The sequence below is a fragment of the Danio rerio genome, chromosome 22 (assembly GCF_049306965.1).
Source record: "Danio rerio strain Tuebingen ecotype United States chromosome 22, GRCz12tu, whole genome shotgun sequence".
In the NCBI taxonomy this organism is placed as follows: Eukaryota; Metazoa; Chordata; class Actinopteri; order Cypriniformes; family Danionidae; genus Danio; species Danio rerio.
In genome coordinates this window covers 6,856,876-6,880,884 of record NC_133197.1, presented here as the reverse complement: position 1 = coordinate 6,880,884, position 24,009 = coordinate 6,856,876, and the positions used below count along the sequence as shown (strand labels likewise).

Here is a 24,009-nt window from a genome sequence, read left to right as displayed (position 1 = left end):
TTTTATTATTTAATGCAGCTGTTTATTGTAACAGCACTGTCTGTTTCATTCCTTTAAAACCTGTTTAAACACAATTAGCTTTTTATCAGTTTTAATTATTTTAAATATTTTTTTATTTCTTATACTTATTTCTTTTATTCTTGTTCATGTAAAGCACTTTAAATACCATTGTATATGCTAGGTGCTTTGTAAATAAACGTGACTTGTCGATTGTGATTTAAGTGTTTGGCTTAATTTTCATTTACTGAACTGGAAACCTTTGGGACTTCAGTGTGGATGTAACTTTTTATTATGATATCTGGTGTTTAACTGAATGTATGCTTTAAATAAGCATCAGATATAAGGACAAACATAAGCAGGCCTGTCCTACAGTTTGTCTAATTTTACTGTCTTCTGTTTCAACACTAAAAATAGAAGCAAGTATAGCGCACCCTCTCGAAGCACAGTTATTAGAAAAATGTGATAATTATAGAACGGTAGTGATAGCCTTCTAGCTACGTTTGCCAAATATAAATTCAAGCTGATCATTTTGCTGCTGCAAAGGCTATACAGTGCTCTCTTTATTGTGAAAAATATATATACAAAGTATACAGTGCTCTTTAATTGTAAAGAAAAAAAGAAAAGGAAAAAAAATCAAGAACAGTAAATAGCAAGCAAAAAGGTGTGATTAATATTTAATGCACATTTTCACCTGATTAACAAATGACATAGATTATATTTTTTTGTTTGCAAATGCAAGTGGACCTTTAAATATAAAATATCTAAAAACAAAGATATCCATGTAGAGAATACATGCGAACAAAAGTCAAAAGGAGTGATGAAAGATAAAAGTCCTGCATGAGCAGTTCCTGTAGGCTAGCCTACGGTCATTGTATTTTAGGGACATTCTCATAAACAGCCTCCATCTTTGATTTCTGCAAGGAAGAAAACACAAACTGAGTCAGTCTTGCTGATGTCACAGGAAATCTATAGGCAAGATCATGTTTCTCTTTAAATTACATCGCTATTCTAATAATAACAATATCTAATATATTATTTACTTAATCAAAAGGCTTTTAAAATACCATATAGATGTAGATTTGACATGACTTTACCCCAAAGGTTGACCTTGCACATTAAAAGCTGCTTGTATCCTGTGAATCTTCTCTTATTGGTTATTAATTGACTATTTAAATTCTAGAGATGCTAATCCATTTTTTCCTACGCAATGAATGTTTTTACGCCATCTAGTGTACAAAAAGCGTCACTACATCCGTTACATACCAGGAAAGTAGCTAAACGAAAATGACCTTATCTGGTTCATCATCTGGTGAGTTTTTGAACATTTTTATCATTAAACATTAGCACATTATCACATCATTATCATTAGCTCATTATCACATTAGCATTTAGATTCACACAAGGAGAACAATTGCCTTAAAAAATAATGACAAATTTGGTGCTGCACGTCTATAAAACAAACAAAAGGGACACTTCATCCAGCAGTGCTCCCAGGACAAATGACATTCAACTGCACTAGTCAAGACAGTGCTATTACGTGAATATGTGGGACTTTAGCGCTGTCTACGGGTGTAGTAACGAGCAAACAAAGAAAACAAAGCACAAAGGCAGAACATTTCATAGGTAATATTATGTTTTTTTCTGTTTTTATATGTTCTGAACTTTTGTGCTAATCAGGTAACGTTATTGAGGATAACAGTCACTTACTGCATTCACTATACGGCAAAGCAGCTCCTACTCGCACTAAACACTCGGCTTATGCTAGTTTTGTTGAATAAAATCAGCAAACAATGCAAAAGAAATATGACAACGAGATGCTGCGCTGCCAGAAACTTGTATTATTGTCGGCTAACGTTATAGTGAAAGAGTCGTTCGGGGGATTCATTCACAAACGAATCGCTCTCTCTGTCAGTTTGAGAAGTGAAAGCAGGAGAGGAGGTGTGTTTCAGGACACGGATTATATTAAATTTAACTTTAAATTATAAAATATAGAACATTTCTGTACACACAAACACAAGCTTTTTGTCAGGAATGCCCGTGCGGTCACTGATCCATCAATGTAGAAAAGTGATGTAAAATTATAATTTTCGTAATTAGAAAAAAAAATTTACATACTAACATCCAGGAAAACTCCAGATCACAGATATATGTGTATATGTGTATATCTCTGGCTTTGCATGGCCACAGTCCTCCACTGTACCTTGGTACCGCATTCATTTCAAAGGAGCATTACCCGGTAGCAGCAAGATGGCGGCGCTATTGACGCATTCCGTCCAATAGACAACAATAGGCCAGGCGGCATCTAGTGTATATATCTATGCTCAGACACACGCACACGCGTCCGGGTGTGTGAGGCTGCTGCTGAGTTACTGTTGATTTCAAGTAAGTAAGGAGGGGGTTTTTAACCCACCTTAAAGTGATTCTCCTCAATGTAGTTAACACATAGACTCTTTCATAAATTAGTTGTGGCAAAAAATGCTGATTAAGGATGTAATTGTCCATGAATCTGCTGATTAAAATTACTTATCTAGTTAAGACGTTTCCCATGCATTGTTTCATTTGTGACGACTTGGCATAATGTTAACTTAACATTAACCATTACAATTTGCATATTATTAGTTGTGTATTTGCCAAATGAGCACAGCTACACTGTGCACACTAACCCCACTGTATTTTTTGTAAAATCAGTTTCTATTCTGTTCTACTCGATTAATTTGAAATTAAAATGTTAATCTTTTAATTCTTTGTTTTTAATGTTGTGATTATTTTTATGATAGTTTTGCATTCTTTATGTAAAGCACTTTAAATTGCCATTGTGTATAAAATGTGCTACAGTATAAATAAACGTGCCTGATGTCATGCATTGGATAAAATGACAGAGAAAATGGACATAATAATTTTTGATTGCATCTAAACGCCAAGTACAAAAACGTCACATATTAAGCAATTTGGCTTTCAGAATGAGTGCTTGTGAAAATACTAATGTCACAATATTAATCACAGGTGAAGGAGAAAGAGATGATTGAGGATCAGGCAGAGCAGGGTCAGGTAAGGGTGTTGTGTTTTATTGAAGGGATAATGATAATTCTTTTGGGGGGTGAACAATTTTTTAATGTTTTTTGAGTTGTGGCTGTTTAGCAGATTTAACAGGCTCACTGATTTACAATATGATTGGTTATTTTAACATTTTAAAGTTAGTACATAAACAGGGAAGTGCTTTCAGCCACCGATAATGCTCCTATTGATCATGTATTTTAACTGAAATATAGTCAGTTAAATAGACCTGAGTATTCATTTAGTTGTTTAGCGTAAAAGAGGTAAGCGTAAGTGAAAGGTAAACGCCGTCAGGTGCAGCAGACAAGCGCCAAAAATCACAGGAAGCGCCCGGACAGAAGCGCTTATTCAATAAAAGTCCCCGTGTACAGAGGCGGGCCGCTGAGCTTCTTTTCCTGTGTCACGAAAGTGTCAACTGCATTTAAATGACATAAGCATAAAGCTTAATTTTTGCAGTACTTTTGAGCTCAAATTATAATAAAAAATATATTCACCTTCAGAATGATGCGGGACACAAAATTCATCCATGTGGGCCCATTGATTACCCCTCATCTAAAATTTCTTTGCGGCTCCCCTAGCGCCATCTGGCGGCCCCCAGTTTGAAAACCCCTGGCTTTAAAATACTTTTCCATTGCCTGTGTCTTTTATCAGGCTGTGTTTTTAGTAAATACATTTTTGACTGCTGTAGGTTATAAAAATGTTTGAAATACCTGAAATTATTCAGAGGTCAATGATGTAAAGTAAAAAATGTTAAAAAAAAAAATAAATGATGTAAATCTCTGTCAGCCAATCCGAATCAAGCAATATAAGTACAAGTCATACAACTGACCATTGTCAAAAGTGTTATTTTGTTGATTTTGTTTCGTTTTATTTGAATTTTCACAACTGAATTGAATCAGATTTTCTGAATCCGAGTCAAAAACTTTACGCTTACTTCACATGGCCGCCATTTTAAAACACGAAAGCAAGGCTGCGGTGGGATGAAACCCAGAAGTATAGGATCTGCACTGTAAACATTGCAACAACATGCTTTAGACTACAAACCTCTAGCTGTGCCTTCTGCACATGCCCAGGCTCTTTTTTTTTTTTACGAGAGTTTGTTCCTGTCCTTAGGCGTTTTGCATTTAAAGCATTCAATGGAGAAAAGTGTCTTTGCATAGTTCATATTTTTTACAGTGATTGCATTGTGATCAAATATTAGTGCTTTCCACTGGTTTGAAATATACTTGTGGTGGTAGCTTGATTGAAACAACTTTTACTACAGTACATGCGGCAACAAAAAAAAAGGATTTTTAACAATATTTTTAATTATTATGACACTGTTACACTGTTTCTTTTCAATGGGTTAACGTTTTTGGTGTTTTTTAAAGGCTGTTAAAATAAAAATAAAAAAATCCACTATTTCTCTTTTATGCTATTCAAGAGCCATGTGCACATACTGGCAGGTAAAAGCTGCTCGCTTTCTCTCTCTCTCAAGTTCAAGTTGCTTTATTGGCGTGACATTTTGTACAGTATTGCCAAAGCATTTTTGATATGTATAAAATATGTAATATATTGACATCAGAAAAAACATTTTTGGAGATTAAAAAACCTATACCAGATGCATTTACGTTCCCAAAGGTGCATCTCTGTAGGTCTGCAGAGCATGTGAGATTGTCCGTGGGAGTGGTGACAGTTTTCACGCACACAGAACCAGCAGTACAAAACGTGTAGGACGAGAGATTTTCCTAACTTAGTTGATCACAAATGTTCAGTTAGCTTTGGCAGACACAAAAAGTTTAAAGTAAAAACACATTTAATTGCACATCTCTCATGATTCTGTGAATATAGTAAGTTTTATTCTTACTGTTTGAACTAAGAGAAATGTGAGATCAAGCCTAGCTCTTCTGAAAAATAAGCTTGAATGGAAACAGGTAGTGAAACTAGCAGAGGATGATCAGAGCGTGATCTGCATGATCAGAGCACGTGTATAGACATTCTTATTTTCTTGAATGTCTTAACATTTCACTTTTTTCGTTTCCACATTTACAAAATAAGAATCAGACCAGGTATTTTCATGCTTCAGATTTAGTATTTTGCATTAAAGCTGTAAAACTTCATGTGCACAGGAATGCAAACAAGACCAGCTGCAAGTTCTTCACAAACCTGCTTACCAACAACAACCACAAACCTCCAGAATGTGTTTAGAAGGTGTTTTTGGTCACACATCAGACCAAACCACATCTCTGTGCAAGTATAAATAAATTGAAAAAAAGAGACTTGAGCCCTGAGTTCTGCCTTCATTATTTTTAGCAGTATTTTTCATCTTGCCCTTATATTACAACACTTTATTTGTTGTGGATTTCCACTAATCAGACCTTAAGAGATAGCCCACCCATGATGAAAATGTAGCCAGTCAACAAATACTTTTATGATAAGAAAAAAATCTGAAAGTTAATTGTTCTTCAAAATATCTTCATTTGTGTTTAATAGAAAAATACTCTAACAAGTTTGAACAAGTAAATAATGTAATGTAGCTGCTATAATTAAAACAAAATGAAGGTTTTATATCATGTTCTACATAAAACGCATGTTCTTTACATTGCAAGATTCTCACCAATTGTAAAAGTCAACATTTTGACAAAGCGTAAAGTTTGATCATCTTCTCATGGCAATAGGTGCATAAACCACATCATCTTCCTTTTCTCCATTCTGTAAAAAAACAAACAATAAATATAAATAAAAGTTAGCTACAATAATACTAAAAATGCTAAACGCAAATAAAATGTCAAACTTAGATTTTCAATTCCCCCCTATTAAGCTGTAACATGCAGCATCCTTAAAGAAAATTAAGAATGTCTGGGTTACTGTCATAACTTTTGTTCCCTGAAGGTGGGATAGCACCCATGCTGTGCTATCCCATGATGCCCCGCGAGCGAATTCATGAATGGGAGTAAAGCGACGCAATTGACGCAGGTAGGTCACGTGACAAAATGGCGGATGTAGTACGTTCGAATTCCATTCATACTTTTCACGTTCATACTGTATAGAACGTACTTTTCTAATGGCCGAGTAGTACATTTAAATTCAAACGCAGTACATACTGAGTAGACACAGCCCATCACTCCCCAGATAACCCCCATCCCTTCAGGGTTCAAGCCAAAAGGAAGACTAACAGCTTATCGTGTGGTCCAGTCCCACATATTAATGTGAGGTACAGCAATATGTATATTTATAAATAAGTAGCGGATGTTATGCATGAAACATTCGTGTAAGCCAGGGGTGACCAACTCTGTTCCTGGGCCCGGTTTTTCAAAAGTAATCCACTAGGATTTTGGATAAGGGATTGGATCAAATCTTGAAAATGGGTTTTTCAAAAGAAAAAACAGATTACATAATCGGATTAGATCACGTAATCCAATCTTGGTTTTGATCTGGATCAAACCTTTAGTTTGGGTTTTTCGGACCTTTATTGTAGGATCTGGATCACTTTGATCCAAAAAACATGGATTAAACTGATCCCATCAGAAGGGTGGATTTAGCATGGATTTCATGCCTAAAATGTAATAAAAACTTAAAAAATTTATTAAACAATACTATTTTTGGATCATGCAGTATCTTACGAGATATACTATTTATTAATAAGGTTTTAATTTTATTTGTTCATCTGTCAGGCTATAGTGAGTATAGGCTTTAACGTATTCAGCCTTTCAGTATAGGCCTACAGCAAAGTAGAAAGAGTTTGGCCTCATAAAATAATCCCCCAAACAGCTGTCAAAACTGACCAAAAACAATCAATTTTATTCTGTCACTAATTGATATATATATATATATATATATATATATATATATATATATATATATATATATATATATATATATATATATATATATGTATTCATCACAATGGAAAATATTTTTCTTATTAGAATATTTATTAATGATGATAGCAATGATTACAGAATAAACAAAAAATGCAAGAAATGGCAATGACTGATTTTTGAAATCTCTTTTAACAATTGCAAAAAGAGACTGAAAGGGCAGAAGCACAGCTTCGCCTGGCAGAGGAACAACTGACTCTGACCAAACTGCAGCAAACCAAGGCCAGACTTGAGATCCCCCTCCTAAAGGATACGCTTCACATCAGATGAGGAAGTCTGAGATTATTGTGGAGCTTTTGACATTAAGTATTTTTTTTATTTACATCTATATTGGAAACTTATTATAAATATCCTCAATGTACAGTGTTTGTGTTTTAGGTCTCAGATGAGCGGACTGCTGGAAAAGGATGGGGTGGGCTTTTTCTTGTTTTTCTTATTTATTATTATTATTAATTTAATATTTATTATATTTTCTTAGTTTTCATTTAAAAAAAATAAATTATATTGACCCCACGCTGGCTATTCTACTTGTTGCTCTTTACATATCTATAGTTCTACATTGTGATTTCCTATCCTGTTTGAGCACTGGTAATCCAGATTTAGTGATCCTGAAAAGTTCATATCCAGATCAGATTGATTCAATCCAATGTTGCTTTGAAAAACTGGCTCAAAAAGTAAGCTGGATTACGTGATCACGGATCGCAAAAACAGAATTACTAAATCTGGATCAATTTGATCCGGATTAAACCTGGTTTAATCCAGATAAAATTGAATATATCTTTATTTTTATTTGAAATGAAAACTAAAAAAAAAAATAATAATAATTGTTAAAATAATAATAATAATAAATAATAAAAACAAGAAAAACTCCACCCCATCCTCTTTCAGCAGTCCACTCATCTGAGACCTACAACACTGTACATTGAGAATATTTATAATAAGTTTCAAATATAGATGTAAACCAAAAAAAAAAAAAACTTAATGTCAAAAACTCCACAATAATTTCAGACTTCCTCATCTGATGTGGAGAGAGCAGCTTGTCTGAGCCTAGCCTTTAGGAGGCGGATCTCAAGTCATTGGCCTTGGTTTGCTGCAGTTTGGTCAGAGTCAGTTGTTCTGCCAGATGAAGCTGTGCTTCTGCCCTTTCAGTCTCTTTTTGCAATTGTTGAAAGTGATTTAAAAAATCAGCAATTGCCATTCTTTGCAAATTTTTTTTTGTTATTCTGTAATCATTGCATGCATCACTAATAAATATTCTAAAAAGAAAAATATTTTCCATTGTGATGAATATATATATATATATATATATATATATATATATATATATATATATATATATATATATATATATATATATATATATATATATATATATATATATCTATATATATATATATCAATCAATTAGTGACAGAATAAAATTGATTGTTTTTGGTCAGTTTTGACAGCTGTTTGGGGGATTATTTTATGAGGCCAAACTCTTTCTACTTTGCTGGAGGCCTATACTGAAAGGCTGAATACGTTAAAGCCTATACTCACTATAGCCTGACAGATGAACAAATAAAATTAAAACCTTATTAATAAATAGTATATCTCGTAAGATACTGCATGATCCAAAAATAGTATTATTTAATAAATTTTTTAAGTTTTCATTACATTTTGGACATGAAATCCACGCTAAATCCACCCTTCTGATAGGATCAGTTTAATCCAGGTTTTTTGGATCAAAGTGATCCAGATCCTACAAAAAAGGTCTGAAAAACCCAAATTAAAGGTTTGATCCGGATCAAAACCAAGATTGGATTACGTGATCTAATCCGATTACGTAATCCGTTTTTTCTTTTGAAAAACCCATTTTCAAGATTTGATCCAATCCCTTATCCAAAATCCTAGTGGATTACTTTTGAAAAACCGGGCCCTGGAGATCTACCGTCCAGCAGATTTCAGTGGCAACCCATATTAAACACACCTGCCTGTAATTATCCATAGCTGTTCAGGTCCTGATTAATTGGTTCAGGTGTGTTTGATCAGGGTTGGAGCTGAACTCAGCTGGAAGGTAGATCTCCTGGAGCAGGGTTAGTCACTCCTGATGTACGCCCATTACTTACTAGGGCTTATTAAGAGGTGTATAAAAGGCCATCAGATTGCGTCATTGTTCAGCTCACTCACTGTGGTGGGTGTGCCGCTGCTGTATGTCTGGTATGTAGTCGCTGCTTAAGCCCTTTCTCTTTTTTTAATGTTTTGGGTTTAATTCAGATTTTTCTTTGAAAGGCTGGTGTCTGGCCGGCTCCTTTTTGTACTGTAGAGTGGGCCGTTGTGAGCTTTATGGAATCGTACTTTATAGTGCTGTGCACTTCCTCGTGTCATTGTTGACATTTCTGTGTACTCCTGTGACTGCTGTCTTGTTTGGTAAGTAGAGTGCTATGCCTTCTCCATCTTGTGCATATCGAACGATTATGAAGACTACTCAATGCTAATTAACCGGAAAAACAATACACACAGCACAGGAAAAATGAAGTTCAACAAGACAACAACACAAGGGAACATAATAATAAAGCTGTCTAGTATTATGGGATGTGAGTTTCCTTTATTCATTTTCCTTCAGCTTAGTCCCTTATTTATCTGGGGTATCCACAGCAGAATGAACCGCCAACTATTCTAGCATACGTTTTACGCCCTTCCAGCTGCAACCCACTATTGGGTAACACCCATACATACTCTCATCCACACACACACACACTCATACATTACAGCCAATTTATCTTATTCAATTCACCTATAGCGCATGTCTTTGGACTGTGAGGCAAACCGGAGCACCTGGAGGAAACCCATGCCAGCACGGGGAGAACATGCAAACTCCACGCAGAAATGCCAACAGGCCCAGCCGGGACTTGAACTAGTGACCTTTTTGCTGAGATGCGACAGCGCTAACCACTAAGCTGCCTTGTTATGTGAGTTTATGTTTCTAAAATAAATCATGATCTAAAAGGTTGTTACACAGACAAATATAGAGAAAATGTTATACACACAAAAGTCAAGTGCACTAACACATCTATATCCAATTCACTACTGAGAGACAGACAACAAAAATGAATCTTACCAATTTTTGCACTTTCCTTCTGTAGTACTTCGGCTCAGCATAGGTGACCTCATCTTCAGTCTGAACTGTTTCAACAAATGATAGCCACATAAATTATTAATGATAGATGTGTTTTTTTGCAACATGCTGGTTTTAGGAACGTCAGTTAGCATGTTGATGCACACAAAGAAATTTACCTGACAAAAGTACCTAAAGGTACATGCTTGATGTATGTAGTTATTACATTTAGAAAGACAATATTTACACAATGTATTGATTAAATTAAACTATTAAATGTCATCAGCTATCTTTGAGTGGTGAAATTTAATAAAATGACTAGAAACTAAAATTCATAAACTTTGATGTTGGCTTGAGAGGCCAAAAAGGAAATGAAGTACACAGGACATCCTGTTTTGCTAGCATGAGTCAAATGTACCAACACTCAGGTCCCTACTATGTTCTATTGTAGAGATATTGATGTTGTTGAATTGCTGCTAGGGTTGATTGATGGCTTACATCTTATAAAAAAGTGTCTTGCCAATATGAATGATACTGTATAAATCAACCCTTTATCCCAGTACTGGGTTGCGGCTGGAAGGGCATCCGCTGGATAAAACATATGTTGGAATAGTTGGCTGTTCATTCTGCTGTGGCAACCTCTGATAATTAAGGAACTAAGCCAAAGGAAAATGAATGAATGAATAAATCAAGCCTGATGTCTTTATGAAGCTGCAGCATGTTAGCTACATAATGATACTGAGAGACTAATTGGTTGCCTGAATCAACTAAACTCACCTCCAAGGCTCTTGTGTCCCAGGTGTACAACTTACACCCCAGTTTAAAGGGCACCTATGATGAAAATCATCTTTTGTAAGCTGTTTGGACAGAACTGTGTGTAGGTATAGTGTCCACAGTCATATAAGGCTGATATAAACACAATAAGTCTCTTTTTTAAAATTTACTGACATTAAAATAGGATCCAAATCCCTCCCATTTTGAGGCCGACATGACATAATAGTGCCACCCCCTCCACTGAATTGATTGACACCTGCGTATTACCAGGACGTGCACAAAGCAACTAGGAATAAAAGGTCTGTTCAGTTTGCTAGGATCATCAATCATCATCAAATGTGATCAAGAAGAGTGAGTTTCACAAGTTTAAAGTGTTTTAAAACAGTGCATGTGTGTAATGAATTACAGCAATTTACTTCATCAGCACAGCTGCATGTCAGTACAATTATAAAAGAAGATGCTTCAATCCTGGTTTGTGGACGTTAAATCAGGTTTATTTTTTTACAATAACATAACAGCTGTCCATACAGCAGTGGAGATGAATGTGTATCCTGTCACATTTGCGTGCAAAAAACAGTGCAAAGCTAAACGCGCGCTGTCTGTGTGTGTGTATCTGTGTGTGTGCGTGAACTTTGTAACAACATTGTGTGTGACTCATCATTGCAACTCCACAACAAATGCATCCAACAATAATTGGGAAAGTTCATTCATTCATTCATTTTCTTTTCGGCTTAGTCCCAATTTTATTCTGGGTTGCACTGATATATCTTGCACTGATGCATGTGCCCATCACTGTGCCCCTCGCTGATCTGTTCACTTGCTCATTCATGGTCTGTGCCATGTTTTTTCTGGTATTTTAATTAAATTTAATCTCTGAGCCAGTATGAATTTGCGGAAGACACGCAGAGCTTCCAGGAGAGGTCATAACTAGACACTAGATCAGGGGTGTCTAAACTCGATCCTGGAGGGCCGGTATCCTGCTGAGTTTATCTCCAACCTGCTTCAACACACCTGCCAGGAAGTTTCTAATATATTTAATAAGAACTTGATTAGCTGGTTCAGGTTTGTTTGATTAGGGTTGGAGCCAGGGCCGGCGCGTCCATAGAGGCGACCTAGGCAACCGCCTATGGCAGCAGAATAGAGAGGTGGCGTCCCCGAAACTTCCCTCGCCACCCGCGCCCTCATCTGCGTCTGGGGTGGCAGAATAGAGAGAGCAGCGTCCCTGAAACTACCCTCGCCACCGTTATATCCGCGTCACAGTTATATCCGCGTCTAGGGCAACAGAATAGAGAGGGGGGCGTCCCCGAAACTACCCTCACCACCGTTATATCCGCGTCAAGGGCAACAGAATAGAGAGGGGGTGTCCCCTAAACTACCCTCGCCACCCGCGGCTCGGGCAGCGTCCCCTAAACTAACCTCGACATCCGCGACTCAGTTATATCTGCGTCTAGGGCGGCAGAAAAGAAACTACCCTCACCACCTGTGCCACCCCGAGGTTTGAGAGCGGCGTGACCTTCCTTTGCCTAGAGCGGCAGTTCAGCTTGCTCCAGCCCTGGTTGGAGCTAAACTCTCCAGGACACCGCCCCTCCAGGACCAAGTGTGGATACCCCAGCACTAGATAGAGATAGCTCCGCTATACGACATTACGACATATTTAGTTTGTTTATTTTAAAAAAGTTGTCATCTAGCGCTATATAGATAATAAAATTAATGTGACTTCCATGGGGGCTGGTACAGCCATTGGGAGGGCGGGGTGCCCCCCTTATATTATGATAGGGGAAACACTGCATACACACTCATTCACACTCCACACTATGGACAATTTTAGCTTACCCAGTTCACCTGAACCACATGTCTTTGGACTGCGGGGGAAACCGGAGCACCCGGAGGAAACCCACACAAGCGTAGGGAGAATAAGCAAACTCCACACAGAAACGCCAACTGACCCAGCCGAGACTTGAACCAGTGACCTTCTTGCTGTAAGGCGACAGCACTACTTACTATGCCACTGCGTCGCCCATCATTGGGAAAGTTTCTATTGTAGTATTTCTCACAAACGTTACATGAGATCTGCTTCCTTCATGTCTGTCTGTTGCTGACTCAGCTAAAGGCGGAGATTGAGGCACTCTTAGGCCCCGTTTACACTAGTGTTTTTTAGTTTTAAAATGGTGTTTTAGATCAAAAACGATCTGTGTCCACACTAGCGTTTCACCTAGTGTTTTTGAACATATCTCCGTCCACACTACGCCACCAAAAACGTATATCACGTGACCATTCGCGCACTCTGGGCATGTGCGTTCTAGTATAAACATGAAGCATGTGTCCCGCTCGGCATTTGGCTGTTGTTAGGAAGGATATGCAAGGATACGCAATGACACAAAAGCCCCAATCAGGTAGCGAATCTCAGCAGCCCCGCCTCCGTTTTCAGATGTCTCTGTTTTCCCTCATCCACACTGAGACGGAGCAGCAGCGTTTTAGAATGAAAACGACCTTTTCAGCGTTTTCAAAACGCTCCGTTTTCAGGCCTTGAACATTCTGGCGTAGTGTGGATGGATGGCGTAACCGTAGCAAAACTTGTGCGTTTTCAAACTAAAACTCACTAGTGTAAACGGGGCATAACAGGCACGTGGGAACAGTGGGCGGGGAGGACTAGCATTAAAGGCACAGTACACAAAAAACAGCAACAAGCTATTTAAAGCTAAAAATCACAAACCTCTGAAAGTAAAAAATCTGATGGGTGTTTTGAGCTGAAACTTTATAGACATGTTCTGTAAAAGACACTATGAAGATGCAAAAAACGTATAACTAGATGGTAAACTAGATGCCCTTTAATAAAGTATATAGTTTTACAAAGCCTGCCAGCCTCTTCAATTGTGAAAGGTCACGTTTTTCAGAATACCTCATAATAATAGTTATGGTGCGTCAAAATTTGGTCTCATGTTAAGTCAACCAGATTTTTTCAAGATTTCTGGGTCAGTTCTTGGAAAAACCCAAAGTTGGAACAGTTGGAAAAGTTATAGCAACAAATTGCAATGCAGAACACAGGTTTTGGCTAAAATTGGGGGCTTGTAGCATTAAAGCCCAATGAGGAGGAACCTCAGAAGACGGAATAATAATAATACGTTTAAATAGTGTAACATTATGTTGGCTTTCTCAAACCAAAAAGGGAAAACGAGAAGCATCACAAACTGATTAAAATATTTATCATATTTGCGAAGCATTACTTGCTATAATATTGTGTAAAATAACTCTAACCTTTTTCCTCCATTTTTCTTTTTTTCCAGCTGTTCCAGAAGATCCCAAATCCAGTTAAAATCACCAGAAATCCGCTAGCAGCAGAGATAGGTGCTATCAGAGACATAGAGTCTGCAGGACCTAAAGTAGAGTTAGAATAGGGTTACATGTAGGTGAATGTGTGTCAATAATCTCATAAATCAGCAATGCCATACCTGAACACATCTGGCAGAGTGTGTTAATGTCCAGATGTGTGGTGTGGTTGCTGATGGTGTTGTTGATCACACAGCTGTAGGTGTTTTTATCCTGATATTCCACCTCCAGAGGTAGAGAGAGACTGATGCTGAGATCAGAAACACTGATGCTGGACAATACACTGTTTCCTTTGTACCAGGAGAGACTCACAGCGCTCACATTCACCACTGAACACAGCACTGAACAATTCTGCACTGATGATGAGGATGAAGAACAATCTCTGATGATGACAGGAACAGGCAGACGAGCTGGAAACACCAGAGAACGGAGAAACATATGGATAAATCTGCAAAATGTATTTATGTGATGGTCAGTGGGTGTTCTCCTCTGATCCAAAACAAATCACAATGATTAGACAGTTAAATATGTTAATGTTAAACAAGCCTCTACTCACCATAGACAGAAATATTAAATGTTCTTATTGTCAGTTGTGCTCCTATTATCTCTAGTTCATAATCTCCAGCATGTTCACTTCTGATGTTCATGATGGTCAGAGATCCAGTTTGATTGTCCAGCTTCAGTCTGTCTCTGAATCTCCCATCAAGAACATCATTATATGTGGTGAAGGTTTGCTTCGTTTTGCTGATTTTAGCAATGCAAGAATTCCCAGCTCCATATTTCCACAGTAAGACATCATCTTTTTGCACTGTAACATTAAAGTTTAGAGTGACAGAATCTCCTTCCGTCACTGACACAGACTCGCAAAACACACCTGGAACACACCACATATATTTACTGATTTTTTAAAATTTATCTGGTGTGGAAGCAAAATCATTGTGAAAAGTAACAAATGCATGATAAAATATATTTTAAGATTATTTTCTCATTTCTATTTTTAAAGTAAAATATGACATTGTAATTGTTTATATACATTTATCAACTTACATTTTAATTAATTTTTAAAAAGTTATTTATGAAAAAGTTTTGCTGTTTTTTACACTGTGTATTCTAAACTCTGCATTAACCCTCTACTGCACGGCGAAACCAGATGACAACATGATACTTGTGTTCATTTTCCTACCACAGTTTCTTTAAGACCAACATATTTTTTTTTTTTGTTGGTAAGAGAACACCTTAGAGTACCCAATGAGGTGCTTTAGTCAAGTCACATGACATGCAGTGTTTTTCTGTAGCGTGATTTCTGACATTGTTGGCAACACTGGCAACACTGTCCAACAGTGGAACATGCAATATTGCAATGGGTTAGCTAGCAAGGTCAGCTGTGAACTTTAAGTTGTACCAATAACATCATGAATGCTAGTAATATAATGTTGATTAGTCATATGTTAATGACATTTGCATTATGGATAAAATCTAGTTTTAATGGCAATACTACTTTTGAATAGATATGAATACAGGGAACAGTGTATTAGCGAGCACCACCATGTTCTATGGTAAGTAAAAGAAGAAAAGGACAGAACTGGCTCTTCCTTCAGATGAAAGTGAGGGTGAGATGGGTTTTAGTGATCATGAGAATAATGCAGACTGGACATTTGATAGAGACAGTTCAGGTAAGTTAGCTCAGAGGCAGATAAGACAGGCGTAGCATTGACCTTATTCTAAAATGCGGAAGTGCGCCTGTTTTCGCGATTGTCTTAGAACTTCCGATTTAGTCTAAGGGAGAAATGACTAGGAATAATAAATGGGAGAAAACGGTCAAACTACTTGCTCTACAAACAAATGTTTGCATATACAGACCAAGTAGAATAATATAATAAGAAAATATCAAATTGCAACATCAGGCAGCGTAATGAGCTGTTTTTAACGTCAAAAAATGAATGAAAGTGAATGAGACCGGAAGTCTCAAGCCAAAAAGATTCAAATGGCAGCGCCTACTCGTCGGCCGAGAATGAGGTGAATAGTATATACTATATACTAGTATAATATATAAACAATGTTAGCTAGTAGCTACATGATGCATCTGGATATATACTTGTTATTTATTTGTTATAATATTTACTGGAGGAAATCTTTATATTTACTGTATGTTGAAAACATGATAATACAATATTAGGTTTGTTTTTTATTTATATTCAGCAAAAAAGAATGCAATAAATGAAAGCTGTTGGAATATGAGTTGTTGGAAAGTATGTAGAAGGTGTCATTTATAAGTTCCGTGGTAAAGCTCATAATGCTGCAACACCAGTTAAATCGTTTCAAACAAACAAAAAAATTATTAATTTTAAGGAAATTTTTTTAATTGAAATTTCTGAGGTAGATCCACCTTTGGACGTTGTTGCCATATGGCAACGTTTCATAAAGTACCTAAAAAATATATTTTTATTTTTACAGCACTTTAAATTGCTTTTTTAAATTTAAAAAATATATTTTTTACAGATTTATCATAATGCATGCGGTAGAGGGTTAATTTTCATTAAATTTTACAAAAGTATTATTTAATTGTTTTAATTAATCTATATCCATGTCCAGACCAAAAATGTTTATTTAAGCTACGATTCTGCGCCAAAAGGCCTGAATCACCCGCCAGTCCCGTATGCAATTAATATAATCCCGTGAGTCGATTGTGTTGTATTTATATCTTAAATAAGGTGTGATTTGAATTCTATGAAGGATCCTTAGTTGAACGGCTCTGGCCCTATTGCAAACTGAAAGCTTATTGGCTAAAAACCAAACCATCTCCCATTCTACTTCCAAAATGCTCACCCTAAGCTCTTTGCTTCAAATCTGAGATGTGAGTTAATGTTAAAAGAGCACAGAGCCTTAGAAAAAAAAGATCAGCCTTCGTTCAGAAGGATTTATTAGAATTTTCTCATCTTCTGTAAATGAGTATTTACAAGTACTGTAGATGTAGTGTTCTTGATATGTAATCTTTCATTTGCAGGAATCTGAAGAAATGTTGCCTTTACAAATAACATTTTGAAACAGTTTCAAAGTAAGGTTTCCTGCTCAGAGATTATCCATTTTACTCATACCGCAAGCTGGCCGAGACTGAAGCCATGATCCAGAATACTTTGTAAGAACTCTGGGTCATTGGTAGAACAGTAGAGGTTGTCAACCCAATCTTCTAATCTTTAAATGATATCTCATGCCTTAAGACTATATAAGGGACTGTCGTATAACGTTCTCCTCAATTTGGGATGTTTATCTGTCTTTGCTGCTCTGCCATCTTATTATACCTAGAATATTCTTTTTAAAACTATGAACAGAGACCTTATCATTTGCGGCAGCTTTGTTACAAAAGATGAGAAGAAATTAAAGAAGAGTTAAAAGTTTCTTACCAGATGAAGTCCTCCAGCTCAAACAGAGCAAAACAAACACATTAAACATCTTCTTAAAGACCAGATACAAGATACAAGATACAAGACCACTGAAAACACTCAGCTCATGTAAATCCACCCACAACAGAGTTTGACCCTGCCCTCTCACTTTACATACGCATGTTATGTTATATTAATATGTTGAAATAAATGTTTTGTTATGTTTTCATCATTATGGCTTGAACAGTTTTTAAATGGGGGCAAATAATATACTAATATACTATATAGCATCTTTTTTTGGAAAGGCGATTCGTTGCTTAATTGTGACAAATTGCACAGACTAGAAGACAGTTGTGTGGATTATGAATTAATAACATTTAATGGTAAAACAGAGGATACATTTGAAAAGTTGTGCATATTTGTTTAGTTCTGTTTTAGTAAAAGGAAAAAACTAAGTACAAAGTTAGACCAATATATGATCTTCCAGTGTAAGTTTTATTAACATTCATCTTCTGAGTCAAACTGAAACCTGCTGTGGTTGGTGTTTAGGTATGTGGCTTGAGCAGGACAAGCATCTTGTAGGTGAAAGATGACATTCAGAGTGTAGTGTTCAGTTCGCAGGAAAAGGGGCTTCTTCCTGTTCTGCTGCTATGAACGGCTTTAGTTTAGTTTGTTGTTTCCCAAATTTTATTCTGCAGATTTTTTACTGTGGTTTACAGGTCAAAATTTAAGAAAGCTATAGCAGAACAATTGATATGAGGAATTCTAATAAATGAATATTTTATATATAAACACACTGCATGTTTTGGAAGTCTTCTTTGTTCAACACACCCATCACAGATCTTTCAGTCTTTGCCAATAAGCTTATAATGTGAATCAGGTGTGTTTGGTTAAGGGGGGATGGTAAATGTGCAGGGCTGGTTCATGGGCATCTGATTTAACAGTAGGGGGGGACAATAACTATAAAATTTCTTTCTAACATTTTTTTGAAGGGGACACAAATAATACAGCCGAATTGTACTAATAAAGATATGTTCCCGCAGTTAAAAATTGTTTCATTCTAATTATTAGTATAGCATGGAGACTTCATCATTATTATTATTCTCAAAGTTTTTCTCAGGTTCAATGACAGCAAATTTTTTTTCAAAACTATTTATTGCATTGTTTGTTGTGTTGTTTACAATCAAGACTCCTGAAGCAGAATAAATGCAGGAAAAAACGGAAAGATTGACAGGTATGGTCCAAACTCTGTCCTAGAGGACCAGTGTCCTACATAGTTTATCCATAGTTTATCTCCAACTTCCTTCAACATACTTGCCTGGAAGTTTTAGTGTACCTAGAAAGAGCTTGATTAGCTGGTTCAGGTGTGTTTAATTGGGGTTAGAACTAAAATATGCAGGATACCGGCACTCCAGGACCGAGTTTGGGCACCCCTGCTCTAGACAGAGAAGCATGATTGGGGGTGGGGGACATCTACCCATCCATCCATCCATCCATGTGCAGCATCCACCTGGAGTTTCTGCTGCTCCCAATTGCTTTCACTTAGATATTACAGACAGAAAATTTCATGAATGTACTTATTGCATAGATGGCTCTTATCACAGTGCCTTAACATTTCCTCCACAGTTAGAGTTTGTCAACCCTATGGCACTTAAGCTGTGGTCACACTGGACTTTTCTCCCCATAGACTTCCATTCATATGCATGCAAATGCATCAGACCGGAAACGTAAGGTCATGCATCAAAAAAATCACATCGCTTGACTACATGAGACCAATCAAGGATCAAAACACGACCTCTCTCGAAAGATATTTAAAACATGGAGCAATCGCTCGCTTTTTTAATGTCTAATAATCTTGTTTAATCACACCCCTTTTCGCAGTGACGCACGACAGAATTTCGCACACACAAACTCTAGTGTGACAGCAGCGTAAGTCCAGTGGCGTAGCGCAAAATGCGGAGGCCCCCCTGCAGGGATCGCTGACGGGGCCCCCTGATGAAGGGGGTGGGGGATTAGTCATACGTCAATTTGCATATCACTGACGTCATCACGTTATACCGTTTCTGTTTGTTTAACAGCCTATGGTTAATAAAGGGGTATTTATAATTGCACTACACTTTATATAAGCATGTTTATTTAACTAAATTTATTGCTGTTTGAATACAGTATGTCAGTATAGATGTGTAGTGAATGTGCAGTAATCTCTCATATGTAATAAACTCAGAACAAGTTCAGAAACTGTCACTAAAATATCTGTGATTGTAAACAAGAAAAGAATAAACGGTCCAATTAAATTGTTAAAATAAAGAAGTACATCGGTTTGACTGTACAAGGGAAATACCTTCACACTGCCTGTGCTAAATCATTTGTCGTCGGTACGCAGAGGGGTGATCTGCTCTCGGGCTGCAGGTGGGAGAGGCTGCTGCTGGGAGGGGCCGGCGGCATCACACGCAACTCGTTTAGAAGAGTAGGGACGGTACAGTATGGACAAATGACAGTCTAAAAAATCTCCAATAACACACAAAAAAGTCGCTAGATTTGTCGCTAAATCTAGTGACAAAGTCGCTAAGTTTGCAACATTGGCGGCAAGCAATCAGAATGAAGTAGTCCACCGCTTGAGAGGTGTTCAGAGAACACAGACCTGTGAACTTTGGTTCCGACCACAGTTGTTCCCAAGAGTTTGATTATTGCGGTTGCCGGTGGATTTTTAATTATTGAAAATCGCGACGACGCGGGGCCCCCTAATCACGCGGGGCCCCCCCGCGGTGCGTGCCCTGCGGGCCCATCCGCTACGCCACTGCGTAAGTCATAGTGCAGGTTAGCGTAATAATGAGCAGATTACCTAATTTGCAGTTGTTGCCTTTTTATTAACAAAACAAATATTTTGAAAAACCTTTAAGGCAAATTGTAACCCTTTCCCATGCGAAGATAGGACATTAGGCAGACCTAAACTGAGGCCTCTGTTACACGGGTTAATGGAAAAACCAAATAAGAAACAGGTGAACACAATAAGAAACAAAGGAAACAAATAAAATACAACATATGGGTGCACAAAACAAATAGTTAATAATGATTTTGTTTACATTGCAGCGCAACATTACAGATAAATCTTTGATTTGATATTTTAAAAATACTGTCACAAACTGGGCACAAAGTCTTCGTAAAAAAATCGCTTTAAAAGAAGTTTGCAAATGGATTATACTACAAATCAAAACCAGACCCCAAAGACATAATCATGAAAAAGCAATCAGATCAGTACTGCAGAGAGTGTCAGGACACTGGCTTGATCTTTCTCTTTACTTCTCCCTCTCCCTGCTTTTCATTCTTGCAGCGTGCACTCGGCTGATCATTATTACGAATCAGTGCGCACACGGCTTGCTGCACCTGTTACTGGTCTCCGTTAATTTCCTTGCTATTTAAGCTCTCCTTTTCCCACTTTCTGGTCGCTAGTGTGTCCTGTCATTATTCAGGCTATCTCGCTGCGTTATCTTGATTCCTGTCATTGTCGTGCATTACTTCATGTTCTGATTCTGTTTTTCTCTTCTGCCCAGTTTTTGCTCGGTTGCCTGTGTTTTTTCTGTTTCATTTTGGATTCTCCCCGGCCAGCCACCTACCTTCGACTTCGCCTGTCCGACGCTGAACTTGCCTTTCCTCCGTTATCCCATCTGCCTCCCGATCGATGCTCGCCTGCCTGACCTCTCTCACGCCCGCTGATTTGGACACTGTTGCCGAGTTGCCTTTCGCTCCCGCCGAGCGGTTTCATTTTCAGTTGAGTCACGAGCCTTGGCTCGTCATTTGTTTTGAAAAGTTAATAAAATCCTTTTGTGTTAACAGCATTTGCGTTTGGATCCGTCTCTCCGGGTGTGACAGAGAGGGCTCCCTCTGGTGGTTTGTTGAATGAGTCAACCTTACTCTGTACAAATTCTTACACAACCAGACAATACACAACATTATTACCATCAACCTGGGCTGAATATGAATCTAAAACGATTAAATTATGAATAAATTTGTTAAATGTTTAACGTCCCAGTCTTTTATAGGTGTGAAAATACATCAGCAGTTCTTGGGCTCTGATTATGATTATTTTTACACTTGCGAGCTGTTTATTAGCAATGAAATAAAGACTTTTGATTTCAGTCAGGTAGGCTATACAAACGTTACATTAAGTTTCTTTTTTTAACCACAGACCTATGGAATTGTGCTTCAGATGTCATCTTGTGGTCAAATGTGTGTACTGCATTAGGGGATTTTCTAGCTTTTGATTATACCCTGGTTGCAGACTCGTTATTACTTTACATTGTGGGGTTGATTGAGAACACTATATAACATGCTATGGTTTCGGACACCACTAAAATGTCTCCTTTTAAAAAATAGTGCGCTTAATCTCCATTTAAGTATATAGGGGGCGATTTCAGATACAGCCCAGGAGTGAAAGAGTGATACAGTTGATTCACTTGATGGCGACATTTATTAGATAAATAATTTTCGTTCATCTGCAGATCAGTGAAGAAAGATTTAAAAATTGATAATGACTCAACTTTAGTATTTTGAAATATACAGCCAGTGTTTATTCAACAGTACCTTTTAAAAGAATTTATTTAACACACTTGGATTACAATACGGGTTATTATTATTATTATTATTATTATTATTATTATTATTATGTGTATTTAACCAAACTGAATTAATTAATGTTATAGACTTAATAATTAATGTTATAGACTCAGCCTCTAAAGTTGTCATAATTTCCATGTAAAAGTGACGACACCTCTGGATTTAGTACTTAAGAAAATACTGGTTTGTTCATCATCTCATGGTCACCAAGCATCACATACTCTACATGAGCCACCTCATCAGCTTTCTGTAAAATAAAAGAATAAAGAAAGGAAAACATCATAATTTAGTGAAGACTTGAGTTTTTGCTTCAGTAGATAAAACAGAAAATAATAATAATGCACACATCTACTTCACTGCTGAAATTATGCAACTAACTCCTAAATTGGTAGTAAATGATCTTACCCATGATTGTGAGTTTCTTTCACAGAACGATGGCTGATGTAACATAGCAGCAAAAGTGAGCTCATCTTCATTCGGCTGAACTGTTTCAACAACAGAAATGGATTTTAAATGACAAAACTCAGCTAGTTCAGTCGTCACAACATACAGTGTGTGCTATTTTATTACATGTATACTACAGGTCGTTTGAATAATTGATTCTGATTGGCTAATGATAAACATTCTAAGCTGCTGTGTAATAATAAGTCCATTTATGTAGCGCTTAGACACTCAAAGCCATATACACATTAGAGGGAATCTCCTCATCCACCAACAGTGTACAGCATATGGTTCCAGACCGCACACCACACATCAGCTGATTGGTGGAGAGGAGACAGAGTGATGAAACCAATTATGATATGGGGATGGTTAGGAGGCCATACTGGGCAGAGGCCAGTGGGCAAATTTTGGCCAGAACGCCAGTGTTCTGAAGATTGTGCTACCACCTAAGAATGTGCTACCGGTAGCTCAATCTGTCATATTTCATCGAAAAAGCTCTTTATCTTTTCAGCTTCAAATGTCAGAATGAACTACCTCCTTAAAGAAAGGGTGTATAAACAGGGTTAGCACATTTTGTCAGCTTTAAATGTCAATCGGAATGAACTACCACTAATAAACAAATTAAATATAAAACTAAGAAAAAAATAATTAAGGCAGTAGTTACCTCTGATAAACATTTGAAGTTGCTACACCTTTTTCAACATTGTTCGACAGAGTAGTAGTAAATTTCGATGGATATTTGAAGCTGACAGTATGTGCTACCCCTGTTTTTACATACTTATTTAATGTGCTAGTTCATTCTGATAGACATTTGAATGATGTGCTAACCCTGATTTGGTGAAACAGGACAGATTAAGCTACCGGTAGCACATTTTGAGGAGGTACAGATCGCCAGACCACCGGGGTTTAACCCCTACTTTTTTTTTTCAAAGTGATTTTATAAGAGAGTCGGGACCTCAGTTTAACATCTTATATGAAAGATGGTGCATAGAGTCAATATACTGGGGCATTAGGACCCACACAGACAGTTATTTCACAGCTACAACACATCAAAACACAACAGAAGGCTTTTGATGAGATGTGAAAGAAGCTAGTCCTATACACAGGAGCAGATTGAGTACAAAAACCTGGCAAATGTCCTAAATACAACGTCTGAACACTATCTTTAGCTGTGGGGATGAGAACAACTGGAATAATTTACTCAAATCTGTTTTTATTGGAAAATAATGCCTTGCATCTGCTTCGTATTATGTCTATCACCACCGTGCTTGTGCATTATTTTAGTAATAATTCCATGGTCTGTCATCAATTATTCCTTACATTTTGATAATAAAATGGCATTAATTAAATTTGACATTAGCACATTTTTATACTTGCATATAAAACATTTACCATAGTAGAGTAAAATGTTTAACACATAATCAGTATTTTGTGTGTGTGATCAGTAAATAGGTAAGCTCCA

At 37.1% G+C, this 24,009-nt stretch overlaps 1 protein-coding gene and 1 long non-coding RNA gene across 6 annotated transcripts; one reads left to right on the top strand and one right to left on the bottom strand.

The window, feature by feature from the left end:
- Nucleotides 1-662: 662 nt before the first annotated feature.
- LOC137488899 (uncharacterized) lies at nucleotides 663-21,357 on the bottom strand. 3 transcript variants are annotated; one of them, XM_073937166.1, is made up of 7 exons: nucleotides 21,107-21,357; nucleotides 14,669-14,986; nucleotides 14,235-14,522; nucleotides 14,041-14,160; nucleotides 10,015-10,079; nucleotides 5,651-5,745; nucleotides 663-914 (listed from the first exon to the last, which is right to left on the bottom strand). In XM_073937166.1, the coding sequence occupies exons 2-6, from the start codon at nucleotides 14,757-14,759 to the stop codon at nucleotides 5,692-5,694; spliced, it is 618 nt and encodes a 205-aa protein (XP_073793267.1). In that variant the 5' UTR covers nucleotides 14,760-14,986; nucleotides 21,107-21,357; the 3' UTR covers nucleotides 663-914; nucleotides 5,651-5,691. The 3 variants fall into 3 exon arrangements, with proteins under 3 accessions (XP_073793267.1, XP_068072507.1, XP_073793268.1); XM_068216406.2 differs by lacking the exon at nucleotides 21,107-21,357 and adding an exon at nucleotides 17,514-17,632; XM_073937167.1 differs by lacking the exon at nucleotides 21,107-21,357 and having other exon boundaries at nucleotides 14,235-14,560.
- On the top strand, nucleotides 1,258-17,725 carry LOC141380157 (uncharacterized). 3 transcript variants are annotated; one of them, XR_012397692.1, is made up of 4 exons: nucleotides 1,258-1,309; nucleotides 3,004-3,059; nucleotides 5,926-6,009; nucleotides 14,070-17,725. It is a non-coding gene; the product is annotated as an uncharacterized lncRNA (long non-coding RNA). The 3 variants fall into 3 exon arrangements; XR_012397691.1 differs by lacking the exon at nucleotides 5,926-6,009; XR_012397693.1 differs by lacking the exons at nucleotides 1,258-1,309; nucleotides 5,926-6,009 and adding an exon at nucleotides 2,318-2,382 and having other exon boundaries at nucleotides 14,070-14,700.
- Nucleotides 21,358-24,009: the final 2,652 nt, after the last annotated feature.